The sequence below is a fragment of the Neolamprologus brichardi genome, chromosome 4 (assembly GCF_056152115.1).
Source record: "Neolamprologus brichardi isolate AB-2024 chromosome 4, ASM5615211v1, whole genome shotgun sequence".
NCBI lineage: Eukaryota > Metazoa > Chordata > Actinopteri > Cichliformes > Cichlidae > Neolamprologus > Neolamprologus brichardi.
Genome location: NC_142107.1, coordinates 15,957,306 through 15,984,805, shown reverse-complemented (window position 1 = coordinate 15,984,805; position 27,500 = coordinate 15,957,306). Strand labels below are relative to the sequence as shown.

At 38.6% G+C, this 27,500-nt stretch overlaps 3 protein-coding genes across 14 annotated transcripts in view; 2 read left to right on the top strand and 1 right to left on the bottom strand.

Annotated features, from left to right (window-relative positions):
• The first annotated feature begins 171 nt into the window (after nt 1–171).
• unkl (unk like zinc finger) lies at nt 172–17,842 on the top strand. Of its 6 annotated transcripts, none has more exons than XM_035910913.2 (16): nt 172–261; nt 886–1,095; nt 5,769–5,945; nt 6,922–7,055; nt 7,196–7,331; nt 7,410–7,527; nt 8,906–8,990; nt 9,092–9,258; nt 9,431–9,622; nt 10,568–10,618; nt 10,719–10,896; nt 10,993–11,082; nt 11,183–11,419; nt 11,640–11,827; nt 11,909–12,166; nt 12,345–17,842. In XM_035910913.2, the coding sequence occupies exons 1-16, from the start codon at nt 197–199 to the stop codon at nt 12,498–12,500; spliced, it is 2,442 nt and encodes an 813-aa protein (XP_035766806.1). In that variant the 5' UTR covers nt 172–196; the 3' UTR covers nt 12,501–17,842. The 6 variants fall into 6 exon arrangements, with proteins under 6 accessions (XP_035766806.1, XP_035766805.1, XP_006798227.1 ...); XM_035910912.2 differs by having other exon boundaries at nt 10,972–11,082; XM_006798164.2 differs by lacking the exon at nt 9,431–9,622.
• A 66-nt stretch (nt 17,843–17,908) lies between these two features.
• On the bottom strand, nt 17,909–27,144 carry LOC102788833 (dynein axonemal assembly factor 8). Of its 7 annotated transcripts, none has more exons than XM_087839928.1 (28): nt 26,965–27,144; nt 26,095–26,192; nt 25,857–25,901; nt 25,602–25,721; nt 25,419–25,521; nt 25,237–25,342; nt 24,921–25,160; nt 24,615–24,833; nt 24,388–24,532; nt 24,133–24,318; nt 23,901–24,041; nt 22,923–23,114; nt 22,718–22,825; nt 22,438–22,582; nt 22,052–22,331; nt 21,739–21,821; nt 21,417–21,571; nt 20,824–20,950; nt 20,565–20,645; nt 20,323–20,484; nt 19,888–20,190; nt 19,539–19,820; nt 19,336–19,430; nt 19,114–19,228; nt 18,574–18,776; nt 18,398–18,474; nt 18,257–18,326; nt 17,909–18,119 (listed from the first exon to the last, which is right to left on the bottom strand). In XM_087839928.1, exons 1-28 carry the CDS (start codon nt 27,065–27,067, stop codon nt 18,051–18,053), a joined length of 4,053 nt encoding a protein of 1,350 aa, XP_087696054.1. In that variant the 5' UTR covers nt 27,068–27,144; the 3' UTR covers nt 17,909–18,050. The 7 variants fall into 7 exon arrangements, with proteins under 7 accessions (XP_087696054.1, XP_087696051.1, XP_087696050.1 ...); XM_087839925.1 differs by having other exon boundaries at nt 20,565–20,696; nt 21,739–21,818; XM_087839924.1 differs by having other exon boundaries at nt 20,565–20,696; nt 26,965–27,143.
• The window catches only part of mrtfbb (myocardin related transcription factor Bb), an 81,720-nt gene continuing 80,755 nt past the window's right edge, over nt 26,536–27,500 (top strand). Inside the window, exons 1-2 of the mRNA XM_006798161.2 lie at nt 26,536–26,627; nt 26,858–27,050. The gene's annotated coding sequence lies outside the window, so the exon portion shown is untranslated. The remainder of the gene's footprint in view (nt 26,628–26,857; nt 27,051–27,500) is intronic.

Genomic DNA, 27,500 nt, shown 5'->3' with positions numbered 1-27,500 from the left:
GTATGAGGCGTAACAAAGGCATGTGAATAAGATATAAACAGTGTGTGAAGTGAGTCATCGTTCCATGATTACAGTGCCCCCATACTGCCCCCGTGCGGCCGCGTTTGGTGTTTGCAGTGCGCTGGCGTGCAGGCGAACATGCATTCACTGGAGCAACAGATCCGAGCGCATGCGCAATTCATTGTTTTGACTGAAAATGCCGTCGGTTTCGAAAACGGCGGCCAATGCGTCTCCTCAAACCGAGAAACCTACCCACTATACGTGAGTAAAGCTGCTGCAAAGAAACAACAAAATCGTTCGCTGCTGAAAATGCTCGTTTGAACGCGCACCCTTGCTCGCGTGCATTTTCAGCATTCCTCAACTCCTGTGCGTGCGTTAAAAACATGGTGCTTTTCCTGGCTTTGTGACTACCTAACGTTACATAGCAGACAGCGACTGTACGCTAAAGACATCTGCGTCAATACAGGAAACTCTAGGATCTTAAATCACCAAACTGGTTAGCCAACCGTTAGCGGAATCGTTTTGAAGTGTTTTGTGCTGTTGATGAAAGGGTTTTGATGGGTCTGGTTGATATTACACCGTCAACTTGGTTCGCTAAATGATTAGCCAGGAACTCGCTAACCAGTCCGCTTGTAAATAGCTCGGCCTTATTTTGAGTTCCCTCTTGCTACGCACATTTATAGACGTACGCTCAGGTGCTCTGTACGAGCTTTACGACGAAAAACATACGTAGTCTTCAATCAGCATAGCAAGCTAACTCTACTGACCCAAAATGTATAGTAGGCTACAACACGACTCCCTGCTAAACTTTTCCCTTGGCTAAGCTCTTACTTGCTAGCGGATAGCCGTTTAAATCCCGCTTCGTGTTTGCCCTGCTTGTTTCAGATACTTGAAGGAGTTCAGGACAGAGCAGTGCCCGTTGTTCCTCCAGCACAAGTGTACGCAGCACAGACCCTTTACGTGCTTTCACTGGCATTTTCTCAACCAGCGACGAAGGCGACCCATACGAAGAAGGGACGGGACTTTCAACTACAGCCCCGACGTTTACTGCACCAAGTACGACGAGACCACAGGCATCTGCCCAGATGGCGATGAGTAAGTCCCGCAACTTCAGTCAGGGCAGCTACATGAGTGTGTCACTGCGTCCTGGCAGCTGTTGACGTTTGATGTTTGGGATGAGAAGCATGTTTGTTTTATCTCAGTTTACTCTTGTCATGTGCTGTTTTACATTTTTCAGGCTGTATGACCAAAATAGCTTTCTTGAAAGGTTTTAAAGAATTTTAGTTGTTTATGTATAATGAACATGTCCTTGTCTCGCATATAAAATGAAATTAATAACAAGTAAATAAGAAAAAATGATGCCAGCATTAGGTAACATATTTTGTGTTTAATTTTAACATCAGTATTGCTTAGAAATGTACATCAAAAAACGACTCAGTGTTTTGTGTTTCTGATATACGGCTGCACATTTAATCGAATATTAATCTCAATCGTGATTTTGATTTTCCACAATAAAATGATGATGATTAATTGATATTGTAAATACGTCCTTCGCCAATAGAACATAAAGCAAGAGCAAATCAGACTCTCCCTCACGACATGTCTGCCTGTGCCAATCATAGCTGTTACCTGCAGCGCTTTACACAGCCTCAGGTTTCCTAAATGCACTGGACCGCAGTGATGACATACTGTAGATAACAAACCGTTAAAAAGGTCTGTCAGCACAGCAGAAAGTGAAGAGCTCATTCCTAGAAGTTGGATCATCATCCGTTTTTTAGAAATGCTTTGGATTTAGGGCAGGTGATGTTAATAAATGCAACAAGCCTGCAGCATTTTTTCTAGATGTGTTGCGCCACAAAGCAGCACAACTACTCAGTGTTCCATCCACTTTACAAAGACTCCATAAAATCATCAAAGCAATCACATTCTGTTTGGGCAACGACGTGCCTCCATAAAAATGAACTTCAGGTTCATCATTCAGGTACAATGAATTGCATGAAAGGCTTTTTATTGTGCTTCAAAAGGTGCACTTCGGTCTGGTGTATAACACAACACCTCAGAATTTTTAAATGAATATTAATGGAGCACAATGTAAAAGTAAAAGCTGTACTTATTTTGGGGCTTCTTTTTTTTCAATATTTTTCTTCTAAAAGCTTCACTGAATGAGGACCAGTTTTATTTGAATGCAAAATTTTTTTTACATAGTTTTGTCATGCAGTATGAATATAAAAACAGCTTTATATCTTTTTGTTAGTTTTTTTTTTTTTTTAAATCACAAAAATGAATCAATCATTTTGTTAAATATTCACAATCCCAGTATAGAACCAAGCAACTGTGATAAGCATTTTGGCCATAATTGTACAGTTCAAGTTTGATAGTGATAATAAGGGGGGGGGGGGGGGGGGGGGGGGGGGCATTTCCATTATTAGTATATATTGGCCAGAATCCTTTAAATGTATGTATGTATGTATGTTTTGTTTTTGTTTTGTTTTTTTAAACAAACTTTTTACCAATTTTGTATGAAGGCCTTGCATGACTTCACACCAGTGTTGCATGCATTGTGCAGATAGGTGCAGATCAGACATAAACATTCCTGCATATCTTTACTGCGCCATTATTAACTCATAAATTGGCTGCATCTACCATTTAGATCCCTTTTGTAAAGGAGAAATTTTGCCACAGATGTTGTCAGCACATTACAGATGTAGCATTGCACTGGCGATGTATCACCTTGCCTTTTGGTGTCTCATACACTTACTACGTATAATATAAAAAATATGCAGTTAATGTAATATTTAGAGATACACTGATGCTGGAATTGTGGTCTAATGTTGATGTTCACTGGAACAGTGTGAGTTCTTTCTTATGAATAAATAATAGAGCTATTTCAGAGACCTTTAGCTCTTTATGACTGTCTGAAAATGTAGCCACTGCAAAATGATGGGACACAACAGATAAATCATAATTTATAGAATTTGCCCTTTGTGTAGTATGAGAGCAAACCCTCTTGTCCTTGAAGTGGGCTATTTGGCTACGTTCTCACTGCAGGTCTTAATGTTCAATTCCGATTTTTTTTGATCAAATCCGAATTTTTTTGTCTGCTTGTTCACACTACAAATAAAATGTGACAGCAAACGCGCTCTAGTGTGAACCCTCAAAGCGGCCCTCATGCGCAAAAGAAGACGTCACACACAACGCGCTCTGTTTAGACCCAGACCAAACGATATTGTTTGACTGATGGCCCTTAATATAAAGACTTGTTTCGGACTTTACGTTTCCCAATTTTGCTTCAAGTTGTAAAGTTATTTTGTTATTTACATGTGGCCTAATAATTATCCTTATTGCTGTTTAAGAGAGGAGCGGTGCTTCAAAGGGTAGTTGCAGATTTCTGTCAGAATCTGCAGATTATACAGTACAAATAAAATATTCACGTTTCTTCAACGTTGTCTTCCCAACAGTTTCACTGGATAGCCAGGAAGTGTTCGCGATGTCTTATCGGGCGCTTCTCCGGTGCTGATAATTGCCGTCTGTCTTGTGTCAGTGACGTAGAAGACAGATTTAATGTGACATGACCATTCAAACAGCAGTCGCTTTCTAAAACATCAGATATGTATCGGATTCAGTACCACATACAAAAGTGACCCAGATCGGATTTGAAAATTATCGGATTTGTGCCGTTCACACTGTCATACCATGATCGGATGTGGGTCGCATAGGGTCAAAAAAGTTGGATTTGATGCGCTTTCGCCTGCAGTGTGAACGTAGCCTTTGAGAGGCTGACTCTGCCCCTAGCATTATATTTACTGCTTCTGCTATTACCTCTGTCTAAAGGCTGTGTAATTTGACACACAACCATTTATTTATATTCCAGGCGTCATATTTTTGAAATATCCATTTACCACAGTGCCCCATTTATAGTTTAATATGTGATTACTGATTATGGAACATCTGTAGTTTTGTGTGTTGGGTATTTTGTGGGCTGTCCCTGGGGGGGAAATGGTTTCGCTTAAGGGCTGCGCTTCTCGGTGAGGTGAAAGTTTAATTATCGAGCTGCTAAAGGGTTGCAGTGACATTCCCAATACTAATGCAATAATTTGCGCCGAGTAGTATATACAGACAGCAGCCTCTCGGTGTGACAGGAAATTGTGACGGCGCATTTAATCGAGTGCCTGATAGAAATTATTTCAAAAAAATGAAATGATTAAAGTATTCAATCCTTACAATTCCTCTTCTACTAATGGATGCTATTTTTGTATGACCTTATGTGTTGCTATAGCAACTGCTCAAGAAAGGAAAATTTGGTTCATTCAAGAGGCTTATTTGCTCTACATATCTTGAGGCATTGGTAGTGTGTTAGCCCTGCATTGTGGTAACAGAATAAAGCGTTTTAGCGCAACTTCACCTATTTCCAACATGTATGGAGGAAAACATAAAGTCTGAAGCAATTAAAGCTCAAGCAACATGTGTATAAAGAACAAGTTTAACATTGACTGATTCAGCTTGTGGCCTTCAGGATCATTATAAAACGTGCTGTAGGCAACATTTTAATGTGTGCAGACTAAATAAATAAGTAAAAGCTTTTCTATATGGCCAACATACATATCCATGAAAGCAGAAACAGCACAGATGGCTGGGTGTATGGTCATGTGGCTTAAAGCCAATCATTGTCCCTGAAAATGGGGTGTGCCCAATAGAAAACCAGGGTGGTACTTAATGTGGCACTTAGACAGGAAGAGTGTAAATAACTGGGGTTATTTAAAAAAAAGAAATCCCCATCCAGTATCACACACATATCCACTACAAGGGGCACTTTAAAACAACAGGAAGAAGAATACAGTGAATGAATAAAATGATGTATGCATGTAAATGCTTTTCACAAAAAGAAGAGTGCTTTCAAAGAGATATGTCATCCAAATAAAATGGTGTAAACTATTTAAAAAAATGCTCTGAAATCATAAAAAGAAAAAAATACACATTTTGGAACCACAGGGAAAATCATATTAATTAAACATATTCTTTGATATTATTAGGTTAGGGTCTTTTTTTTTTTTTAAATATTAAATCAATAAATATAAGATATATTATTGTCTGATATAGGATTATGTTCAACATTCCTGTATCTTCCTTGTTGTATTTTTTATTTCACGGTGCAACAGATCAAGTTTGGGGTTTAGTATGCCCTACAGAAATATTCAAGCCCTTCCCTGAAAAAGTTTGTGATTTGGATCAGAATATATGTTGCTCTAAAGCCAGTATATCTTTTTAGCTTTGATGCCTTTGCAATCTTGCAAATCCATAGGTACTAATGCACCGTTATACCCCATATCATACGGGTCAGAGATGCAGGCTTTTGAACTGAGCACTGATAACTGCAGAGCTGCTTGGAAGAGTGTGTTGCAACCTGTGTGGTTGGTACACAGATTGCAACATTTACATCAAGGTTAAAAGTGTCAATCACTGGCCTGCAAAGTTCCCATTTTAAAACTCTAGATTTCCAGAGCCCTGCACTTACAGCAGAATCTTAAAATATGTACAGTTATAAGAATTCCTTTATAGTCCTTATGGATTTATAGTGACTTGTTATAGCATTAACATTAATAATCGAAGAAGGATGAAGCATTTTAAAATAATTGTACTTGTGCTATATGTATAGTTTTTGGACATTTTATGTTGCATATTATTTCATTGCCTTGTCAGATTGTTTCTGTTCAGATATCCTATTTGGATCAACTGGTGAAAGTTGTGAATGTTTTCTTTGTTTTTCTTAGCTGTCCTTATTTACACCGGACCACTGGTGACACAGAGCGCAAGTACCATCTACGATATTACAAGACTGGCACTTGTATCCATGAGACAGATGCTCGAGGGCATTGTGTGAAGAATGGCCTCCACTGTGCTTTTGCTCATGGGCCACATGATCTCCGACCTCCAGTCTATGATATCAGGTGACATGCAAAGCAAATAGTGGCCTCTTTTATGCCTGCCAGACTTTTCACTCAGAGCTTACAATGCACTTAGCAAATGAGCTACATTAAACCCCTGCAGTGCAGAGTAGCTATTTTGTATGTGTGGATTTGGTTTGTAGAGACTTTTTTTTTTCTGAACAAGTTATAATATATAAATATGTTTTAATGAGCTTAAGTAGTCTGTTTAAATCAGTGCATACCCTCATGAGTAATGGTCATGTACTGCTCTGCTGACTTTCATGTGAGCTGGACAAGTAAAACACATCAATGACAACCTGTTAAAAAGAAACACCTCCAAATTTGTCTTTTGTTCTCATGTAAAGACAGCCTGACAACATTAACATTTAACAATTAGCTAGTCATTTATAAAACAAGTTACAAAGAAAAAGAAGACATCATGTCTTGTTTTTTCCAGCATGGACTATACTCACATTACAAAGAAATGCTACTATTGAAGATGAAAGAAGGGTGTGGGCACAGGGTCTTGGTTTTCACGCTGTCTGTCTTTGTGAAAGTGACAATGGTTCAGACTCAGATGAAATTACCAGCTCACACTACTACTTTAATGACATCATTGTCAGTGTTTCTGCTGTAACTTCTCCAAAATCCCTTAAAAGTTTTACTCTCAAAAACCATTACAGTGGGCCCTGTTGGATCCTTTAGTGGTCCAATTCCAGCCCACAGGCCGTAGGTTTGCAGTTTCCTTTGCATGTACTATATACAGCTAGTCCATGATATGGGGTCTCTTTATATTTATTTGTGTAGTATTTTGAGTTTCAAAGTAAACAATTATCATTTGATTGAAACTTGTTTTTGACTGGTTATGAGAGTAGGCTTGGAGATTTCCCCTTCAGAGTGTTTTTCAGTTTCCTTTAAAAGTGTTTTTTGGTGTTGTTGTTGCTTTGTTTTTTTTGTGGTACACTGAGTAAAAATGTTTTTAACTCTTTATGCACAGAGAAATCCAAGCACAAGAGGCCCTCCAAAATGGACAGTTGGGATCTGGGGAAGGGATTCCTGATTTGCAGCCTGGTGTGCTAGCCAGCCAAGCTATGATTGAAAAAACTCTGACGGAAGATCCCCGGTGGCAAGGTTAGAAACTCCAACTCGCATGCCATTTGTTGTATTGAATGCTAATCAAATCAACATTGTTTATTTATTTGTTTTGTTTATTTATTTATTTTTCATTGTAATAGGGATAAGAAAGTAAACTGTGATGCCTCTTTTTGCAGATACCACTTTTGTTTTAGCCAATTATAAAACAGATCAGTGTACTAAGCCACCCAGACTATGCAGACAGGGCTATGCTTGCCCCCACTACCACAACAGTAGAGATCGGAGGAGAAATCCTCGAAAGTTCAAGTACAGGTGAGTTTTCATTCCGTATAAGTTAAAATATGAAGGCTTCTAATTCAAAAATGTTAAAGCTGCCTACTCTGAATGCAGATCAACTCCTTGCCCTAATGTGAAGCACGGTGATGAATGGGGCGAGCCCTCAAAGTGTGAAAGTGGAGACAGTTGCCAGTATTGCCATTCTCGTACCGAACAGCAGTTTCATCCAGAGGTGAGTTAAGTTTGTTTTAGTCATGATGTGAGTTTTTCAAGCTTAGAGTGAAAATACAATGGCCATAATGCATAATATGATGTATTTTTGAGCATTAAGTTTTGCCTAGAAGTAGTGTGAAATGTCAACAAAATGTTCATAGGGATGCTTATAAGAAAAAAACGCTTTCACTCCCATAATTTTAACCTATTTCTCATCTACATATCTACCAGATTGCAAATGGTTTATTAACATTTGGTGTTAGTGCTACATTTAAAAAATAAAAATGTCCAATAATAAGATTATTTTAAAAATAAGATTATTATTATAATCTTAATTTTAAAATTAAGATTATAATAATAAAGATTATTACACATTTTCATTACTAGTACATGTCCATGGTACTGTATTTCTTTCCCTGTTCATCTTCTTGCCAGACAGATACACGTATCATTGAGAAAAATTACAAGTGCTTGGTGGATGTTGTTTATATGGAAAAACAGAGTAATTTTAGCCTTGTTGCTGGGCATGTACAATTAAATTTTTGTGATGTAAGTTGTTGTTGTTGTGAAGTTAAAACAATAGGAAGCTTTCATAAGGTGCTGAAGGAAAGGCTAAAAATGGATTGTCACCCATTGATAGGCGGTTTCCAGGCAACATGATGGCATTAGATCCTGCATAATTCAACTTCTGTGGATATAGATTCAATTCAGTTTTATTTATCTAGCAGTAGTTTACAACAACTGCCTCCTCAAAGTGCTTTATATTTATTTTGTTTATTGTAAGTAAAAAGCCTACAATATCAGAAATAAATCCAAACCCCCCCCCCCCCCCCCCCCAACCCTCTCCCCCATGAACAATCAAAAAGCACAAAAGCCAGTGTTTAAAAATTTGTAAAAAAAGTAAATGCAGTAGTGGTATAGAATGAGAGCCCCCCAGGAGCCTAAGCCTGTAGCATAACTATTGGCTGGTTCAGGGTCACCTGATCCAGCATAACACCTTATAGGTGTCAGTGATAACACCTTATAAAACCTGTAAGGTGCAAAAATGACAAAGTTGGGTTATTTTAACTAGTTCTGTGTGGTTGGTAGAGAATACAACAATGTCATAATATCTGATGTAGATAAGAATCTCCAGGGTTCCAACGTGTACCTGCTTGCAAAGTTTAGTTGCTTAACTCCTGATGGTTTAGAAGGAGTTTGCTAACGAAGAAACAAACGCACAGACAGATTTCATGTATTACAGTCATATTACTGTGGCTACATCACTCATCTCCTCGGTCTCTAATGTATGAACCATAATATTGTTTTGTTGATGAGACTGACGCTGTGGTTAGTTTTCTATAGTGAGACACATTTTCATCTTATTTCTTTATAATCCTGATTTTCTGTCTCCCAAGATCTACAGATCCACCAAATGCAATGACATGCGCCAGACTGGATACTGTCCCAGAGGACCGTTTTGTGCATTTGCACATGTAGAAAGTAAGTGCACGTTTGCCTTAATACTATCTGAGTACAGTGAAAAGGATTTGAGGGTTTTTTGAGACTTAACATATACATATATTATGTTTATATGTTTTTAGGAATTCCTTCTACAGAAGAGACCATGAGCTCATTGCTAACAGCGATACAGTCGAGTTCTCAGTCCCAGCTGAGCTCTCAGCAGTATTCAGAGTGTCCAGTCAGTGAGTGGAACAGTGGAGGAAACTCCACCAACAGCACAGCCAGTAGCAATGGACAAATAGGAAGTGTAGGTTGTCTCCATTTCTCACTCACACGAGACACAATTTTAAACAGTTTGATTTCAAACGTCTGAGAACTCTGTCATCACTTTCATAGCTCATCCATTGTGATGTTTTTATTTCGTGTCATTTTTTTGTATTCATCGTTTTTATAAGACCATGTGCACTTGTCTTTCTCAGGTTTCATGTTCTAATAGCTCAACTGTAACGTCAAGCTCAGGAAGCGACACTTTGTTATCCCCAATGGGATCCATCAGCAGCAGGCTCAAATCCTTAAATAATAGTAATTCATGTTCAGAGTCCACCACATCCAGTGTCTCATCTCTGACGTCTAACTATCCCAAAGCTCCGGGCTTTGAACGTGAAGATCAGGTACACAGACTGCTCTCTCTAACCTCGGGAAAACTAAACCCCACACACAGCTTAGGGCTTTACACTTTTATCGCAGCCATTTGTCACTCGTTTATTGTTTGCCATGCCATTTTAATTTGACCACTTCAAGCCCTTTTCCTCGTATTTCATCGTTTGCTTGTCATGTCATTGATTTCTTTAAAATATCCCATTACGTACATGCACTATATGTATGTGATGATGACTTGTTAAATGTTAAACACCTGTCGAATATTACAGGACACTTAAAAGTCATTTTAAAGCAATTGAAAAAGAGCTAAAATTTTGTTTTTGAGACACTACACTAAGGCCCAGTATAAGATGAAATAACAACTAGAACTGTGAATCATGGAAAGCTGCTTTATTAGAGCCCTAGAATAAAAATATGGCATAAAAATAGTCTCCACCGCTCCCCTGCAGCTGAGCCACAAACCACACCCTAGACTTTAAAATGAACATAATATGCTCACTTTATGGCATTTCTGTTCGTCTAAAGAAATGTCAAATCTTCTGAAGTGTAGCATTGTCTTATGATCAAGCTGACCAGCAAATAGTTTCGGTTCTTAAACTGCATTTGTGGTTTTATAGTTCCTTGCTAAGAATTCCCCTAAAGGGAATTTTTTAATGTTTTCTGGCTTTATAGAAGACTTCCACTCACAGTAAAATGTTACTGTCTCCTGCACTCACGATTTGCTAGTGCTACAAGATGAAGGCAAGTCTGAAGAAAGTTGCTCCATAAATGTTAATCATCAGAATGACAAGAGCCGTGAGCGCTGCGAAGCCTAAGTGCAGGGACGGTGAAAAATGGTTAAGATAAAATGTGTTAGTCCAGGGCAGGTGCAATAAAATAATTTTGATTAATACTGGCTTGATGTAAAGGATATGGCACTGAAATAGACTGTTTCTTTGCCATTTGATCATTTCCAGATTAAGAACAAAGGACAGTTGGATCAAAAAATGATGGACCAAGAAAAACAGGTTTGTTTTTAGTGAGTCATTTAGATAATGTGTTTATTTTATTATGAAACTTGTAATTGAGAACATAGGAATTAAACGCTTTACTGTGCTTTGCTTTTAGACACAAAATACTGTATTCTCTGTGGTGAACCCTTTGGCATCAAGCTTTACCTCCAGTATAACATCAAGCTTGGCCTCTAGTATTGGTTCAGACAGTTCCTCACCCACCACCTTATCAACGATGAATGCAAAAGCCACTCCTTTCTATCCAGGGAGCAACACAGTGGAGTCTGTCATTGGTAAGTGTATGCGAAACAAAGGGAAACAGCTTGAACTGACCGTCACTCTGCAGTTTGTTGTCAAATTTCAGTCAGATTTGTTTTGTTTCCCGTCAGGATCCGCACTGGACCTCAACTTTAGTGACATTAATGTTGCATCGCTTGATAAGGAGTTAGAGGATCAAGATAACAGTGTGGGAATGGCAGGTAAGGTCACTTCATATGTTTCAAGCACTTATTCATCACAAATCCTTCCATTAGGATTTGTGTGTTTCTAAAGAACACCTGTATATGCTTTGTCCTTTAGGTCAAAGGGTGCTAAGTGGATCTGCTCCTGTCAACATTCCTGGCTCATTGGCACGATCATCTTCTTTTAATTCTTCATCATCGCTCTCCACCTCCCCTCTAAGTTCTCTCTCCCAGTCGCTGTCACAGTCCCTGCTGTCTGGGACAGTATCTCAGCAAAATCAACCTTCAAACATGCTAGCCAAGCAAGAGCACGGCCTTCTGGGAACACCCACCTCCTCTTCCCAGAACTCTCTGGGTAAGCTGATCGCATTTTCCCCCGAGCAAGCTGGAAAGCATTTGCTTTCATCAGCCCCTTCCTTCAGCTTCCCTTCGGTGTTTAATCTAGTTCTGTGTGCAGTAGTGAAGCTGAAAGTATGACTAATAGAGATGGATCGTGTAAAAAGTGACACAAGTTAGTGCAACCAAGATTTTGTTTAATCTAAATCGCTCTTATCTTAACACGTCGCTCACCCTAGGCTTGAACGGAGGAGCTAGCAGCATTTGGGACTTTGTAAGTGGCAGCTTTTCACCCAGTCCATCTCCAGTTTTCAGCAGCCTAACCTCCACAACCACCAGTGCTGATGTGGCCCGCCTTTTCAGAGAGCTGGATGAGGCCAAGAGGAAGATCAAACAATTTGAGGAGGCCTGGCATCAGGTGAAGCAAGTAAGTATACACACTGACTGTGTGCCAGAGTGATTTCCCTTTTATACTTTTTTTAAAATTCAACTCTCACCTTTGTTCCAGGCCTGTGAAGCTTGCCAGAAAGACGCTCACGAAGCAAAGGAGCAAGCAAAGACAGCAGAGGCAGAGCGGCAGCTGGCAGAACAGAAATGGGAAGAAACAGAGCGCAAGCTGAAAGAGCTCCAGGGGGACTTTGATGCGCTTTGTCGCACCCCTGGAACACCTCTTCTACGTAGCTATGGAGAGCTGGACCAGCTCCCCTTGTCTAAGCTTCACTCCATCCAGAGTCAGCTGCGTAATGACCTAGACCTTATAGATGGGGTAAGAAAGCCCAGAGCACACACAGCATTTCATTTGTAGCATCGGTTTAGTTTTAAAACAGTTTGTCAGACTGTCATTCAGATCCATGTTTGTCATCAAGCATGTTTATTTGAAAAGTCTGCATGAACTGCATTTCCCTAAGTTGCAGCTGATCTCAATTCTCTTCTTCCCCCAACAGGTAATATATCAGCTTCAGTCAAAGAAATGTATAGTTTGCCAAAAGCATGATCGTTGCATTGTTCTGCAGCCTTGCCAACATTATGTACTCTGTGAGAACTGTGCACCTAGTAAAACAGAATGTCCCTACTGTAGAACAAAAATATTGAAGTGGTGATGTACAGTTACTTAAGGTACTATTTAATCAATTAGCCCTTTGAAAAACTACTAATAGATATTACAATTTTCTACACAGCAGTGTCTGTTAGGATGAAATGGTGTTTGACTGACCAAACAAATAGTATTATCAATCAGATTGCATATGGGGATTCAATTGTTGTGGTTTTTGCTCATTTTATGTTCACTTGACATCAAATAGCCAAGCACTTTCTATATGAAAACCAGGCACTTAGTTAATGAATAATATGGAATCATGATTAAAACATTGTACAGGATATAAAATCAGGTCCTCCTAGCACACAGCCACCTGTCTACTATCCCACCTAGGCAAGAGTACATACAAAATTATACATTAGAAGTCTGCTACTAAGCTTACTTAGGACTTAGGACTGAGTTTGTATCTAAATGCAATGTTTATAACTTACAATTATGAACTGCTTTAATGTGAATAAACATTAAAGCATTGAACCATAAGGATGTTAGGGTGACATCTCAAAAATTGGCAAATGTTGGGAACATGGTGGCCATCCAAAGCTGAGGTTATTCTGCTGATGGTAAACCTAAAGTGAGCAAAACTCAAAGCAGATATGTCTTTAATTACAGAGGACCTCATCCGGATCAAAAAATAACAATTTGGAAACCATTCAAGAAAGCAGACATCCTAGCACCAAGTGACTGATGTCTAATCCAGGAATCACATATTTGTTTTAAGCTCAATTAGTCTGAACAGGAAAACAATATGTGCACTGGTGGTGTATGTGATGGAGAACCATAAAGCAGGTCTGTGTCAAGCTGAATTAGTATACATTTCATTATTAAACACAGCACTACGAGAACTGTTTATGTGATGAAAACCTCTCATTTTTAGCCACATTTTCATTGTAGTACAAAACAGATTCATAAAATACTAGGTTTGTCATCTTTAAATCAAGAGAAAATCTCAAAACACCATTTAAAGCAGTCCTCTTTAATTAAAGTCATATTTTCTTTAAAGCCTCCCAAATAAAAGTTCACCAACTTTCTTTTTTAAATGCAAACAGTCAAGCATCATTATTTTGACCAACTTTCTGAAGAAGTTTTTCTTATTAAAAGCACTTTGTTGACCTGGGACTTTATTCAAGGGTATATATAAATATATATAAATATAGAAATTTGCTTTAAGCTGCTTTGTAGGTATTCTTTTGTGTCTTTATTTTTTAGATTTATACATTTGTTTTCTACATAATAAGCTACACAATGTCTGAAGCTTTTGTGTGTACTGTGAAACATAATTGAATATTTCATGTTTCCTATTGTTAGATCATAGCATGGTTCTACATATTAATATTTCATTTAAAAAAAAGTACTTAATAGTTTCTACTTTCATAGCTAGATTTATAAAAATTTCAATCAAATAAGTGCAAATTTAAACTGCATTTTAGGCATAACCAGCAGCTGTAATATCAGTAAGGCACATGCTACATGTTAAGGCTGTTTTTCAATCAGTTTTGTTTTGTAGAAATTTATATAGCCTATCCATTAGAGAAGCATGTATTGTATTTGCTATAAGCCTGAAACTGGGATGTTTTTTTTTTCCTTTTTTCCCACTTTTTTTTTTCCTCTTATTTTTTGTAGGAATCTAGCCTCTTGACCTTGTCTAGAACATATCGGCCTCTAACTCTAAAGTGCCTTGCCTTAGTTCAAAAGGTTATGTGTAGAATTGTCGACGCAAACACAAGTAGTCAAAGCTTGTGCACGCGTTTTCTGCAAAATGTGTATTTTAATTCTGCAGAGGCATTGACATGTTTATGACTATATGTGTGTAAATATAAATATATGCCAGTGTATTTGGCCAAATTCCATTAAGTATTTCTGCAGAAGATGATTGAATATGAAAATTGTCAGTGCCTGTGTCCTGACTTTGCCCTTAGAAATGAACCTTCCCCTCCACCTACCCACTCACCCACTCATTCCTTGGTTGTGGTGCTCTTTTGGTGCAGCTTCAGTCTTTGAATATAGATTTCCGGTTTAAGATTTGGGAGTATGCAAAGTTAGGCCACATGAATTTATACAGCAACATACAAAATGTTTTTTTTTTAAACAGTTCAGTAGGGTTTGTTGTAATGATTCTGCAGTGAATGAAGATTTCCATAGTAATTTTCTGCGTTGGGTTTGTGCTTAGATTCCCGTAATTCAGATGACCTTCTACTGTGTTTAAAAAAACAAACAAAAAAAACCCTTTTTATTCTTGCTTTAAAACCAGTAGAAAGTCATGTATCTCCAGGTACACTTTTTGCTACTTATAAATGGGAAAATGCATTGTTTACATTTACACAGATGACAATTAAGAAACTCAGAGGAAAAATATCAAGAAAGGTTAATGGTATTTTAGGATTTTCATGATTATATTAAAGCATAAAAGGCAGGCTAAACATTTCATGTATTGCATGTTATGCGATATATTAACCAGCTACACAAAAGGAGAAAAAAGAAAAAAAAATGTTCGCACTGTGTCACACTGCCAGAATATTTGTACTTATTTTAGTGTAGTTAAGGCTTAATAACTTCTGCAAGCTTCGCTGCTACTGGAAAAGGTATTAATGTAGTTTCTTGTAAACATTTAGATGTTTGAATGTTGTTGTGCATCCACAGCTCAGATTTCAGATCCTGGAATAATGTCTTCTGCATCTAACTTGACTTAATCTTTTTTTCTTGTTTCAAATTGAATTCTTCATTTGTAAATTCATTTCAGTCTAAGTTTCAGTACTTTTGTAAATCCTTAAAATGATGTCAAGGACCTGCACTACAGTAGATGGTCCCTTTTTTGTTTATTTTTATTTGAATTGATTGAAGGTTGGTTTTGTTTCCCCACCCCCCTATACACTGGATAGCAGTGTACAGTGCAGCTAATTCACAGTATCCTTTTGGTCTGTTTTGTTTTGCCTGTGAAGCCAACAAAATTAATGATGTCTAGTGGGGAAAAATCTAAAAATGAACCAAAGCGGTGGTCTAGTAGCTGTCCAATTATGTATTGTGAGGGGAAAATTTACCCTTGAACAGAATTCAGACAAGTACTCGAGTATTGGGCAGATCACCCTGTAGCTGTCAGCATAGCTCGGTCTTTCCCGAATCTCTATGTGAGACAGCGTTGTGAGTGGCAGGAATTCTATTTTTAGATGGATTTATTGTAATTTGTTTTGCGTTAATATTTCATTCAGTATATCCTGAGTCAATAACAGGACTTTGCCAGTGGCTTTCGCTTACAACAGTAACAGACTTGAGCCCATGTTTTGTAGTTTTACCAAAGACCTGTATTGTTATTTCTTTTCTACTACATTTCATCATTTGTCTTCATTAATGAAAAGTGAAATTGATTTTAAAAAGTAAATCACCTAGTACCTTAAATAGTTAATGTTCATTAACAGTAATTTTTTTTTTCTATCTAAAGCTTGTCATAGTGAGTGGCAGATGATTATAAATGCATGGGTCAGATCCTTACAAAATGTGTATTCGTACATTTGATTTTTGTGTTAAGTATACATTGACGTTTATGGCACATTGTGCAGTACTGGCAAGCACATGCTGACCTTAAGCGTGGATTCAGTGTAAGTTTAATTGTTGTCTACAGTGAAGGAATGTCAAAGGTGAATGACATTTGTGCTTCTGAAGTGGCCATATAAACTTCACTACTGTTGTGAAGTCAATTTTGTTTGTTGATTTTTGTTTATCTACATAAAAATCGGTTTGGAAATGAATAGCATTGTGTACTGTTATGCTAGGCCTGTAAGGTGCTTTCTTTTTATCCGACTCTGTTTTCTGTTTCTTAAAGCCGTGGTCCAAATTAGTTTTTGTTTTCCCGGGGACAGATGACAATTGTGACGCATCAATGGCAGATACAGACATAATTCCAATTAATTTGTTGTTGACCCTCAGTCTCTCTAGAGACTAGTCTACCTGCCAAAAATTTCTAGAAGAAATCAAACGTTCTCTTTGGAAGCACAGCTTGGTTTTGCTTTACATTTCTTCAGATTTCTTTAATTTTTTCTCTCGGACCAATTACGCTTTCAAATGTGTCTGTGCCTTTTAATAATTCTGTAATGTGGATTAATTGAAGAGACAAAATATAACTTGCTCAATTGGAATCAAAAGTTCAGTGCCTTACAGTATTTTGTGGACCATAATGTGATCGCTAAATGTCTCATACATTCAGCCTACTTCAGCTGAAAGGAAAAAGGCTAATCTAATGAGGTTTGCTTCACCAGTTTAAGAGGATGAAGCAGTTTTTTTTTGTTTTTTTTTAACTGACTGATAATCGTCTGTATTTGCCATGCACTTCAAGAAAACACAGCAACGCCCGACCACTGAACACACAGATCTGATGTGGATTTGTCATTTGATATCAGAAACCCAACAGTTTGCAAAGAAAAGCACCAAACAGGGAGAATCTTGTATATGAACTGTAATAGATGTATCATTATGCTCTGCATTGGAATAGTTTAATCTATTTTGCATTATTGTTAGTTGTTGTGTCTTCTTTGTTGTTGGTTTTTTTTTGTTTGTTTGTTTTTAACATTATAAAAATGGAGCCAGAAGATTTATGCAATCTTGTACATGTATGGAGCTGTTCAAATTAAGTAAAAAAGAAATATTAGTGTAAAGTCAAAAGTAAATGATCTTAATGTGGAGCCGGTTGTTCCATGTACTTTAGAAAATTTCAGTAAAAATGTTATTTTAACATTGAAACCCTGAAATATTGAATGTATTGCTCTAAATTAGAATTTCAATGAATAGGTCACTGGATATTATGGAGCGCAGTTAATTGATTATGATGTAGCATCTAGTTGTGAACTTCTATTCAATAAAATTTATTAGAACTTAAACAAATGCAAGTTTTCAAGTTTCTATTTGTTAGCATAATCATAAAATAACTATAAAGAAAGAAATGTATTTTTCTCAGGGTAAAACAGTGATTTGTTAGAGAATGTTAAATCTGAGGAAACTGCATTTCATGGATCTATTTACTTAATGTAAGTGGGTTTAGACATTATAGATTAAAACATATGTCCCTTATTTTGTGATGAGCTGTATGGATATGTAGGAAATTCTATACTGATAATTGTAGAAATTATTCTGTTGGTATATATTGATATTTTTGTGTTGTGAACACAAAAACAGGTGCAAGTCTTAGAATACTAGATGTTCCTTTTCTACATTGAGGATTGTGTACCGCATATTTACTGTAGTGTATTACTAGTTTGTTAACACTTGTTAAATTGTTACACTACAGTTATGCAATGGTTTACAGAGTTCACAAAATTATTTTTATCATCTTGAGAATTAAAATAATTTTTCATCTGAAAAGTGTGACTAATTTTTGTCTCAAACACAACAGACAGAAAAAGATTTTGCGCCTTAAAGAGGAAGTGGACTAGCAGAGGAGGCAAAATCCTGTTTTCGAATAAATATTTATTGAACAATATCTAAAAAGTAAAACAAGTGAAAGCTATAAATTTCTATGCTTTGGAGCAACCTTTGGAAAATATGCTTATACGTGCACACATTTGAATGTTTATGGCACAGTGACATCACAGCTCTCAGAAGACAAGGTATCAAATAGGTAGCATATCAGCAGCATAGCCTGGAAAAGAATATAAAATGGACAAACTTCAAATGTATATTAACACATTGTTAGGGTTATTAAGCTGCTGAGGATGTGGTTTATTTAAATATATTAAGAATAAAAAAGAATCAAAAGTTAATATTTTTCAGGTGTACCTCTTTTTCATTTTCTGGGAAGACTATGCTTTTCCCTACTTGCTCCAGGTCTGGCCTTTCCTTGTAAATCCTGTTGCAATAATGCAGAATTTTAAAAAATAAATAAAGTCTAAGTTTATCAAGTTTGTTTTTCCTCCATACCTTTTAAGAATCAGGCCAAACTCAGTTGCGATATTTTCTCTTTGGAGAGCCACGATGAGACAAGGAGTTGAGTTGATCTTTTGAGAGCATAAGAAAACAGCCAAAGTCAGCATCTGACGGCACTGTCTGCATGAATTTATGGTCCAAATAACCTGTATCAAGGTCCCATTCCTCACCTTCTCCCTTATGCTTGACGCTTTAAGTGTCTCAGATATACGTTTTTGCTGCTCATCATCTAGGATGCTCATCCTTCCTGCCACCAGATGGCAGTCTGATCCCAGCACCTGCTCCACTATCGCCAGTTGGGAAGGCACTTGGCTGCCTGGTGTAGCGTTCAAGGGTATCAGCAGACAGGTTGTTTGCCTGTGCTTCAGGGACCCTAGTACCAACAAACAAGCAAAACAGAACATTTGTTTGTGTACAGCTTACAAAGGTTACCTGGAACTGAGTCATATTTCAACATCCTTTCCAAGAGAACCTCTGCCAAAAAGATAAATCATTTAAAGGGACATATTTGCTTAAAAATAACTAGTGAACCCTGCAATGTTCACTGTTGTCAATTAAACTGAGTCATATTTAATAATGGGGAGATGTGGATTCATTAATATGAGTACATGGCTAATGCGTTATGATTAAAAGGCATAGCTGCTCATAGCTCTGTTTTGTCAGCAACAATACCGTATAATTAAATAAAATATTAAAGAAAACACCAGAACCTCCATTTGGTCGTGATTCAGAGGAGACTGAAAGACTTTCCCGAGCCGCTTGAGTCAGTGTGCAGCTCCGCTGACGCTCTACAGAGGCTAATGGGTCTGAACATAAGCTGAGTATCTGGGGAAAACAAATCATCTGTTTTTTAGCCAAAATTACAACCCTTGTATTCAACATAGGATGGCTTTGAAGTCTAGTTACCCATGTTCCGTGTTTAACAAGCATACCTGCTCCTGTCTCATTGTGTTGGTCTCAGTACAGCAGAGCCCCTCAGGAAAAAACCTCCTCACATCCGTAATTGCCTGCTGATACGATCCTGATCCTGTAACGTTGGTTACTGACATTTTAAACATAATACTTACATGGTAATCCTGTTCTCGTGTACGAGTATACAGGGTAGTGATCACAGAAGCTTATAAGTAGGTCGTACCATGACAGGTCATCCACATTGAAGAGTCCTCTTGGCTCAGCATGTCCAGCAGCCTCGTCACAGCATTTTCTCCCTGAAGGCAGAGAGCCAGCGAGGGGCCAGAGCACAGGTTGTGCCCACTTTCTGCACGCAGCAGTGAAGTAGCACCACTTTTGTCATGGGTCACTACCTGTATGCCCACCAACGTGAGGCCACTCTGCTGAAGTTTGCCGACTATTTTAGTGAGACTGTGATTCCAAGCTCGTGGTTTCAACAGGCACACGGTGAGCAGCATCTGTGGGTCTGAACAGAAAGTTAGCAGCTCTGATGTATCACTGAGAGCACCTTTCATAGAGAACAACAAACTTACCGGGAATCATATCATGCTCGAAGAAAAAAATGGAGGCTTGTCTGAGGGCCACCTCAGGTGTGGGAGACATGAGGACACTCAGGCTTTGAGGACAGTCATGTGGTAGGAGCGTCCTCAACGAAGAAAAATCAGCAAATCCTCTCAAAGCACACACTAGAGCTGGAGAAGACATCAGCGTTTCCATGCTGGTGTAGCAGAGCGGATCTCCCACCTCATACGGGCTCAGCTCCTGGGCTTGAAGTCGAGTCAGCACAGGAAGCCACTTCAGGCTGAGGAGCCTAAATCTAGCATGTTGTTCATCACCTATAACATTAAAAAAAAAGTATTGCAATCAATCAGAAACAATAAGGGTAATTAAGAGAACTGTGATGAGGCCAAAAAAAAATCACTCAGAATGAGGTTTGTTTAGCTAGTTGTGCTCTCAGATACTTCTACCTTCTTCTTCTATCAGCACTCTGTTTAGGAGGCTGAGGCCTTGGGTCAAGTCCTTCCCACACAGAGTCAAAACTACTACCTGCTCCATGTCAGGTCTGAATGAACACCTGTGATGAGACAGGATCACACTGGAGGGATTTGGCACTGCCCACATGCAACTAACTACAAAGAAAACGTATATAAGTAGAGAGTTACAGCACGGGATCGTCTTCTCGTATCTGTACTGACCATAAACTGCTTACCAAAGTTTTGGACTAAGTTCTTGTTGATCGGTACAGTGTGGAAACACAAGCTTGGCTCTGATGTGTGAACACCATCCTTTCCTGAGTGAATGTAACCCAGAAGCTTTAGAGCTTTGAATTCTTTCATTAGCGCTGAAACATATGACAGTTGGACGAGATTATGTTTACAGCAAAGACTTCCTGCATTATAAGACACACATTTTGACATTTTACGTTACAGAGATGAATTATGTTATAGGGTTGAGACAGATTTTGAGACCTGATGGTAGACCGACACTGTGACGCGATGCATTTTCTTTTCTCAGCAGTAACACGAGACAGTGAGTGGGCAGCTCTAGCTCTTTTTGATCTGGAGTGGAAGCAGGTGGACTGCAGAACACAGATGCCTACCAACAAATTATATATTATTATATGTTTTACTGATTAACTTGTACCTATGAGTAAAAATAAAATCATATTATATTTCTCTTCTATTATTATTGTTATCATTGTTATTATTATTATTAACCCTTATTTAACCACAAAAAAGAATAACTCAAAGGACAGCAGTACAATAATAATGACTAATTATTCAGGTTATTCAGGCAAAACATTTGAAACCTGAACTGCCTTAAATTCATTAGGTGAGGCTAGTTCCTTAAGTTTTAGTTGATTCTACAGCTGATTCCAGCAGGAAAGAGCTGCATTTGAATGCTCTTTTCCCAAATTCAGTATGAACCTTTGAGACAGATAGAAGGAATAATTCTTGAGACCTAAGACAATCACTTTCCAAACTTTTTTGCTTAGATTTGATTGATTAGAGCTTTTCTCTCTAAGACTCTGTGTACTGAGTGAGTGTCTTGGTTCTTCTACCTGGAAGCTGCTGAGGCCCAGGAGGGAGGCCCCATGGCTATGAACCTGCAGTCTCTGCAGCCCTCTAAGACTGAAGCCTCTGCGTTCACATACAGCCAGCACTTGGCCATAGCAGCATGGAGGAACAACAGGTGACACCAAGAGGAGGAAATCAGCTACACAAATTAGGGAGAGAAAGATGAGGAGCTCCACTCAAGTAAAATGTTTTTATCCTTGATACAAAACAAGGACTTTGACTCAAGATGATAAAAGTTAAAAATAAAAGGTGAGCACTGACAAATTTTCCCCACTGTGACAGTTTGGACTTGGTGAATTATCGTACCTTTAGTTGTGGCACACAGGAAAGAAGATGATCTGCTTGGATTAGACAGGATGGCTCCAGCTCTGTCATCTGAAGGCACACTTCTAAAAAGAAAATGTTAGGTAGCTGATTCTAAAAACATCACACTGTAACACTTTAAAATAAGCTCCAGTCATCCCCACAGGATTACACCAACACCCATCAGTTAATGGCATCAATTAAATATAATAAATACCCTGGAATTTGTCCAGGGTGGTGGAAAATGTGCAATAATCAGTTATTTGATAAAAAAAAACAACTTCTTGGACATAGTTAAAGAACATTTTCCACACACCTGTTGTGATCCTGTGCACTTCCTCCCTGCAGTCTTCCTGAAAACCACAGGCACAGCTCACTGTGGACCTGACTGGTCAGTTGGGGTGAATAGATGAATGGTGGTTCTTGATCTCTGCAGTGTAGACCATTGCTGGAAGTGGTTTCTGCCTTTTTGGGCCGCAGAGAATCTAAGGAACTAGTTATGTCCTTCAACAAGGAGTGGGCATAAGGACCTCGGACTGCTAGAGTAACAACGGGATGACAGGGCTCATGGTCTCTCAGACTACCCGCTGTTCTACCTGAATGAGAGGAGACGTTTTCAAAGGCTTTTTTTAATCAGTAAAAAACAAGCATCCAGGCCAAGTGGAGTAACTTTAAGCACAGATGGTATTAGTTATGTCCTACCAAAGCGCTCACTCAGAAGCTCCTGCGGTGGATAAAGCAGCCGGAGACCACACACATCGAGTCCTGAGTCTAGGACCAGCTGGAGGGTGTAGTGTGTTAGAAGAGGATGTTGAAAGAAGCCACTGGACCCCAGAACAACTGACACCTACAACAAAGTCGAGTAAAAATAAATTTAGTCCCTGCTGTTCCTCTGACTCTGTGCTTCCTGCAATCAAAAGAAAGCCGTTAAAGAAAGCACAATTACTCCTGCAGATAGCACTTTTAAAGACACCCCGCTCACCTCTGTGTGCACCTCCTGTGTGGTCTCTTTCCCCTTAAAAGCACGATCCCGAGTTTCAACTGTCTGCCAGTAAAAACCTGGACTTAGACCAAATGTCCTCTCTATGACCTAAAAAAACAAAAACAAAATACAGTGAGCAGGAAGGAAAAACATCTGAGCGCTCTGATGTTGGGAGTCTTAAAGCAACCTTCTTGTAGCAACCCACCGTTTGGTTGGAGGTGGCAGAGATAAAACAATTTAAACAGGATGAAGGGAGGTGGATGGGAGAGGTGCAGGGTTGCTGGTCCAACAGGTTTTTAAGGTGAGGCAGCCAGCTGGTAATTGCAGTGAGTGAGGTCTCAGAGAGGAACCTGCAGACATTATTATAGAAAGGTGCATAGACGTCTGTGTCCCGTTTCTAGAAAACAAATATGAGATCTGCATCACTGTCAAATTCATGAGACAAAGGCTACATTCACACTGCATGCCTTAGCCTTCAAATCTGAGCCACGGTTTACATCCCTTTGGCTATTACTTCTGTATTAGGTGTCAGGATGCCGTTAAAGGAAGGAGAATCTTGACTCTGACAGTAAAATTCCTTCCAAAAAATAGCTAAAAAAATTTTTAATGTGAAAAGATAATCACAACGAGTTTATATCCAAAACATCAGACCACTTTGTTGAAGCGATAGCCTGTGCAGCTGAACTAGAGCCAGGCCATACTTTCATGTCATGCCAAGTACCATGTCACTTTATCCTTTATTTAATCAGGCAAAGCATTTAAAAAAAAAACTTCTACAAGCATTTTACAATGCCAATCTGGGAAAGGGTAGAGCCTCTTGAGGAACTAAGTTAGCTTCAAAGAAGTCTCAAAAGCAGTAAGAGTCGCTGGTAAAATTTTGCATCCTGGTGGTGAAAGTTTTAGCTAGAAGTTGCAGGGGGTAATTACAAAAAAGAAACTGTGTCTGCCAGCACATCTCCACTCAACTCTCAGGTCAGGTTAGAGACCGGTGACATGAATTCTGATTTTACTGTTCAGTCTGAACTCATGATGTACCTACAATCTTTGCAAACTATATACAGACCTGTGTCTGATTTAGGCCACAGACTGAATTGGCTCAAATCAGAATTTAAAAGATCGGTTTTGAGCAGTTTAAATGTTTTTTTTGTGTGTGTAATTTCTTTCTCTTTTGTTTTGCATGTACCCTTGCTGGATAACAGTGATGAGCCACAATTAAAACATGCAAAGCCAGTCCATCTTCTGTCCACAGCTGGTGAAGTCCTGCAACCCAGAATGGGACCTTTGCACTGATCTCGTCTTCACTGCTACGTGGCTCTGGGCCGACCTGACAAAACACGAACACAGGGGGGAAAGAACTCAAAAAAACAAACTACAGTATGGCTAACATAAGAAGATAGAAGCCACTGTCCACTAACCAGAGACAGAAACCATGCCACTAAAGTGTTATAGATGTGTAATTTGGTTGCAGCTGGATATTTTCTCTTCCCATGTCCTCTGTCTTCTATCACACCAGGACTGCAGAGATTGACTTTCAGCAGCATAGAGCCCTTACTTTCAATACCTGCTGGTAGTGTGCTGATTGGCTCTTGCTGAGATGCTTCCTGAAAAATGGGAAGTAGTAACTGTAGGGAAATGCACTGTGCATTTACTCTGAATTCAGTGACACTTACAAACTCATAGAGAACATCAGTCCTTTCGGCAGCTGGCTGCTTCCCGGACACAGATTTGGTTGGACAATGTTTTTCCAGCTGCCTAAGAGTTTCCTGGGCTTGTTCATGGTGAGACGCCTTCTTAACCCGTCGTCTTAGTTGGTCCCTAATAGTTCGTCATCATCGCGGTTAACATATTTGTTTATAAAAGTTAACACAAATAAAGGCAAACAAAACAAACTCCATACCTCTGCTGTTTTGGTTCTTTAACTAAACTTCCTAAAACAGTTTGTGGGCTTTCCACTTCAGGTTCGGATTGTTTATCTACCCACAGATGTTCTGACTTAACATCTGTGCTTGCTTCCACGCCGAGCTCTGGATGACGCATACATTTATCAGGATATTTATTCTCATTTCTATTCATCTCCCTTATTTTTTTAAGCAACATACTCTTTCCAGTCTCTTCCCTGCAAGCACAGCAATGACAACATGAGCAGAAAGAAAACAAGCCCAACTGAAGTGTGACCAACATTCCTGACGCAGGATGTATTTACCTGCCTCCCATATGCAATCCACGGTGCACTTTGAAATTGTTTTTCTTTGCAGGTGATGTTTTCTGGTGAGTGTTGTTGTGTTTGGCTGACGTCTCTGATGGAAGATTTGGGGATGTTCTTGCTGGTTTTACTGAGGGATCAGGGCGACGCAGGTCAATATAAACAGTGGAACATTCCTGGTGGCTTAACTGCAAATCTATTCCACACTTTTCCACTGATCTGCTCGACATTCTATTTTTTCTGCAAGAAAAAGGTCGATTATTATAATAATATTATCTTTAAAGACTTACGGATCCTGGGCAGTGACATGACTTACTTGTCGGAGTCTGGACTCACAGGTTCTAACACAGACGCAGTCTGATTCTTACAGAAAGCAGCTAATTTATCCATTATATTCTCCTGCAACTTGTCTGTGCCACCACCTGCAAAACAAAGATTCAGTTCATAAACCTGTCATCGATCACTACAGCCTCAGTGAATCGTTTCATAATGACTTACCTTGATGTGTTTTCAGGGGTGCCACTGTTACATGGGGTTGCAAAGACAGCTTGTTCTCTTTTAGATTTTTAAGGGCATCATCCAAGTCCAAATGGTCAAGCCTCTGAATGTAAGTTTTTAGAGAATATTTACTTGCATTGTTTATAACTGCTTTCATGATGTTTTTCTACTTTTCAAACTTACAGCAAGTGAGAGAACAGGGCAACCATCATAGGATTTCACATTTTCCAGGTCTGGTTTTAAAGAGGCCTTCAGCTTGACTCCTTTATTCAACACCTCAGAATTATCCTCACCAGCACCCACCTTTAATGATAACAAGAAAACAAAGTACATTTAAAATGCTGTGGCTTTATGGTGCTGTGCTCTAACCAGACCAGTATATCCCACCTCAGCATCATCCACACAGGCTAATGTACTGCTTTCTACAGTTTCACTAACATCCATCTTTTTGCAAATCTCTTCAGATAATGGTTTTGGGAGCTCCTGATTAAGGGAAACGAGACAAATACAAATAAGAAAAATAAGAAATAACAATAATCATTCAGAATCAAACTGTATTAATCCCAGAGGGAAATTGAGTATTTATTATTATCATTCATGTCATCATAATCAGTCATTCGTTTGCTTGGGTTTCATGATTTTTCTATTATTAACAATAAAAAAAATATTCACTGACCTCAAATTCAGCATCTACTGAAAAACTGTTGAAGTCCTCAGGAAGCTTCAGGGAAAGAGCAGCTGGTCTTTCATATACAGCGATGATTTCATCTTTCTCTGGCTATACAACGTTAAAACGGCATTAATTGTGTAAATAAATAGTTATTAGCGGACGTTAGCAAGATTTAACTTTAAAAACACAACTTACAGGTGAAAGGTCAAAGTCCATGGTAGGAATATTTGGTTTAACTTTCTCCAAAATTGAATTCCAACACGAAGAACGGTTAAAATCCATTTATAACAATGTATAAAAAGAAACTAATTTAAAGTAAGAACGTTTTTTGTGTTGTTGTTGTGTCTTTGCGCTGAATGTGTTAGTCCCTGGGTACTTCTTGGTTACCATTGGAAACGAGAAGCTTCACAACAGTGTTGCCTTCAAATGCTGCCAGAAATTCCCATACTGAAACGCGAAAGCTTCGCGAAAATGTGAAAGCAAACAAGTACTAAATTGGCATAGTGTTCCAAAGCTGTGTTGTGTGTGTGTTAGAGCAGGTAAGCTCACCAAGATGTAACTTTTCTAAATACAGGGAAATGTTCTTTTTATGCTGGCTAACACTCTTTTATGACTTTTTGAACAGGAATTTTCCTAGTTTGCTAGCTACCGTGCTAAAATTGCTTAAAGTTATAGTTTTCACACAGCTGAATAAACGTCAAACAGAAAACCGATTAAACAGAAGTCTGAGATGATCGAAAATTTACGCCAGTGTCCTGTTATATTCTAGACAGAAAGGAGCAGACGGCTGAGTTTATTTAACTCCACCGAGACATCTGATGACGCAAAACTGAAGGCTAGACCGTCCAATTTCACAGCCGCTCACTTCCGGCCTACCGGGACTTCGGAGGACCCGGCCCACGTAGACCGCGAATGCCGCGTCTTCAGGTGGATGCAGCCTATGAATTTGGACACCCCTACAGGTGCTGTGCATAGCCATACTATACCTACTATTTCAAGGCCTACTGCCCTGAAGGAGACTTATAATTCTATTTAAGTTTAAAATATACCATTAAAAACTGAACAAGCACCAATTTAAACTTTTGTACATTAAAAAAACATATAGCATAGCAATGAAAAGGTAACTAATTTCACATGAGTAGTCTTGGAAGGCTGTTGCCATGTCAACATAGTATGTATGATTGGTAGTGTGGTACAGTTCCCTAAGTCCCGAACCCAAGGCTAACCCTAGTGTCACAACTGCTATGGGCAAGCAAAGATCAGGTAATCGGTGTACTGACTGCTTTAATGAATACTGCAAGAAATGTAATATACCTATATGAAAATTTAAATTTGATTGCTTCTTAGTGTATTTTGAACTTAATCTGAATTATCAGACTCCTCAAGGGTAATATGCATGCTTACAAAGTAGG

What these genes read in the sequence shown, in the direction of transcription:
- unkl (XM_035910912.2), top strand. Translation starts at nt 197, where the DNA reads ATGCCGTCGGTTTCGAAAACGGCGGCCAATGCGTCTCCTCAAACCGAG. An exon ending in TGATGGACCAAGAAAAACAG is followed by an intron (nt 10,619 to 10,718) that starts GTTTGTTTTTAG and finishes CTTTGCTTTTAG; the next exon opens with ACACAAAATACTGTATTCTC. An exon ending in CACAGTGGAGTCTGTCATTG is followed by an intron (nt 10,897 to 10,971) that starts GTAAGTGTATGC and finishes AATTTCAGTCAG; the next exon opens with ATTTGTTTTGTTTCCCGTCA.
- LOC102788833 (XM_087839930.1), bottom strand. Translation starts at nt 26,370, where the DNA reads ATGGATTTTAACCGTTCTTCGTGTTGGAATTCAATTTTGGAGAAAGTT. An exon ending in CTGATGTTCTCTATGAGTTT is followed by an intron (nt 24,319 to 24,387) that starts GTAAGTGTCACT and finishes CCCATTTTTCAG; the next exon opens with GAAGCATCTCAGCAAGAGCC. An exon ending in TGGGCCTCAGCAGCTTCCAG is followed by an intron (nt 20,951 to 21,416) that starts GTAGAAGAACCA and finishes ATTTGTTGGTAG; the next exon opens with GCATCTGTGTTCTGCAGTCC.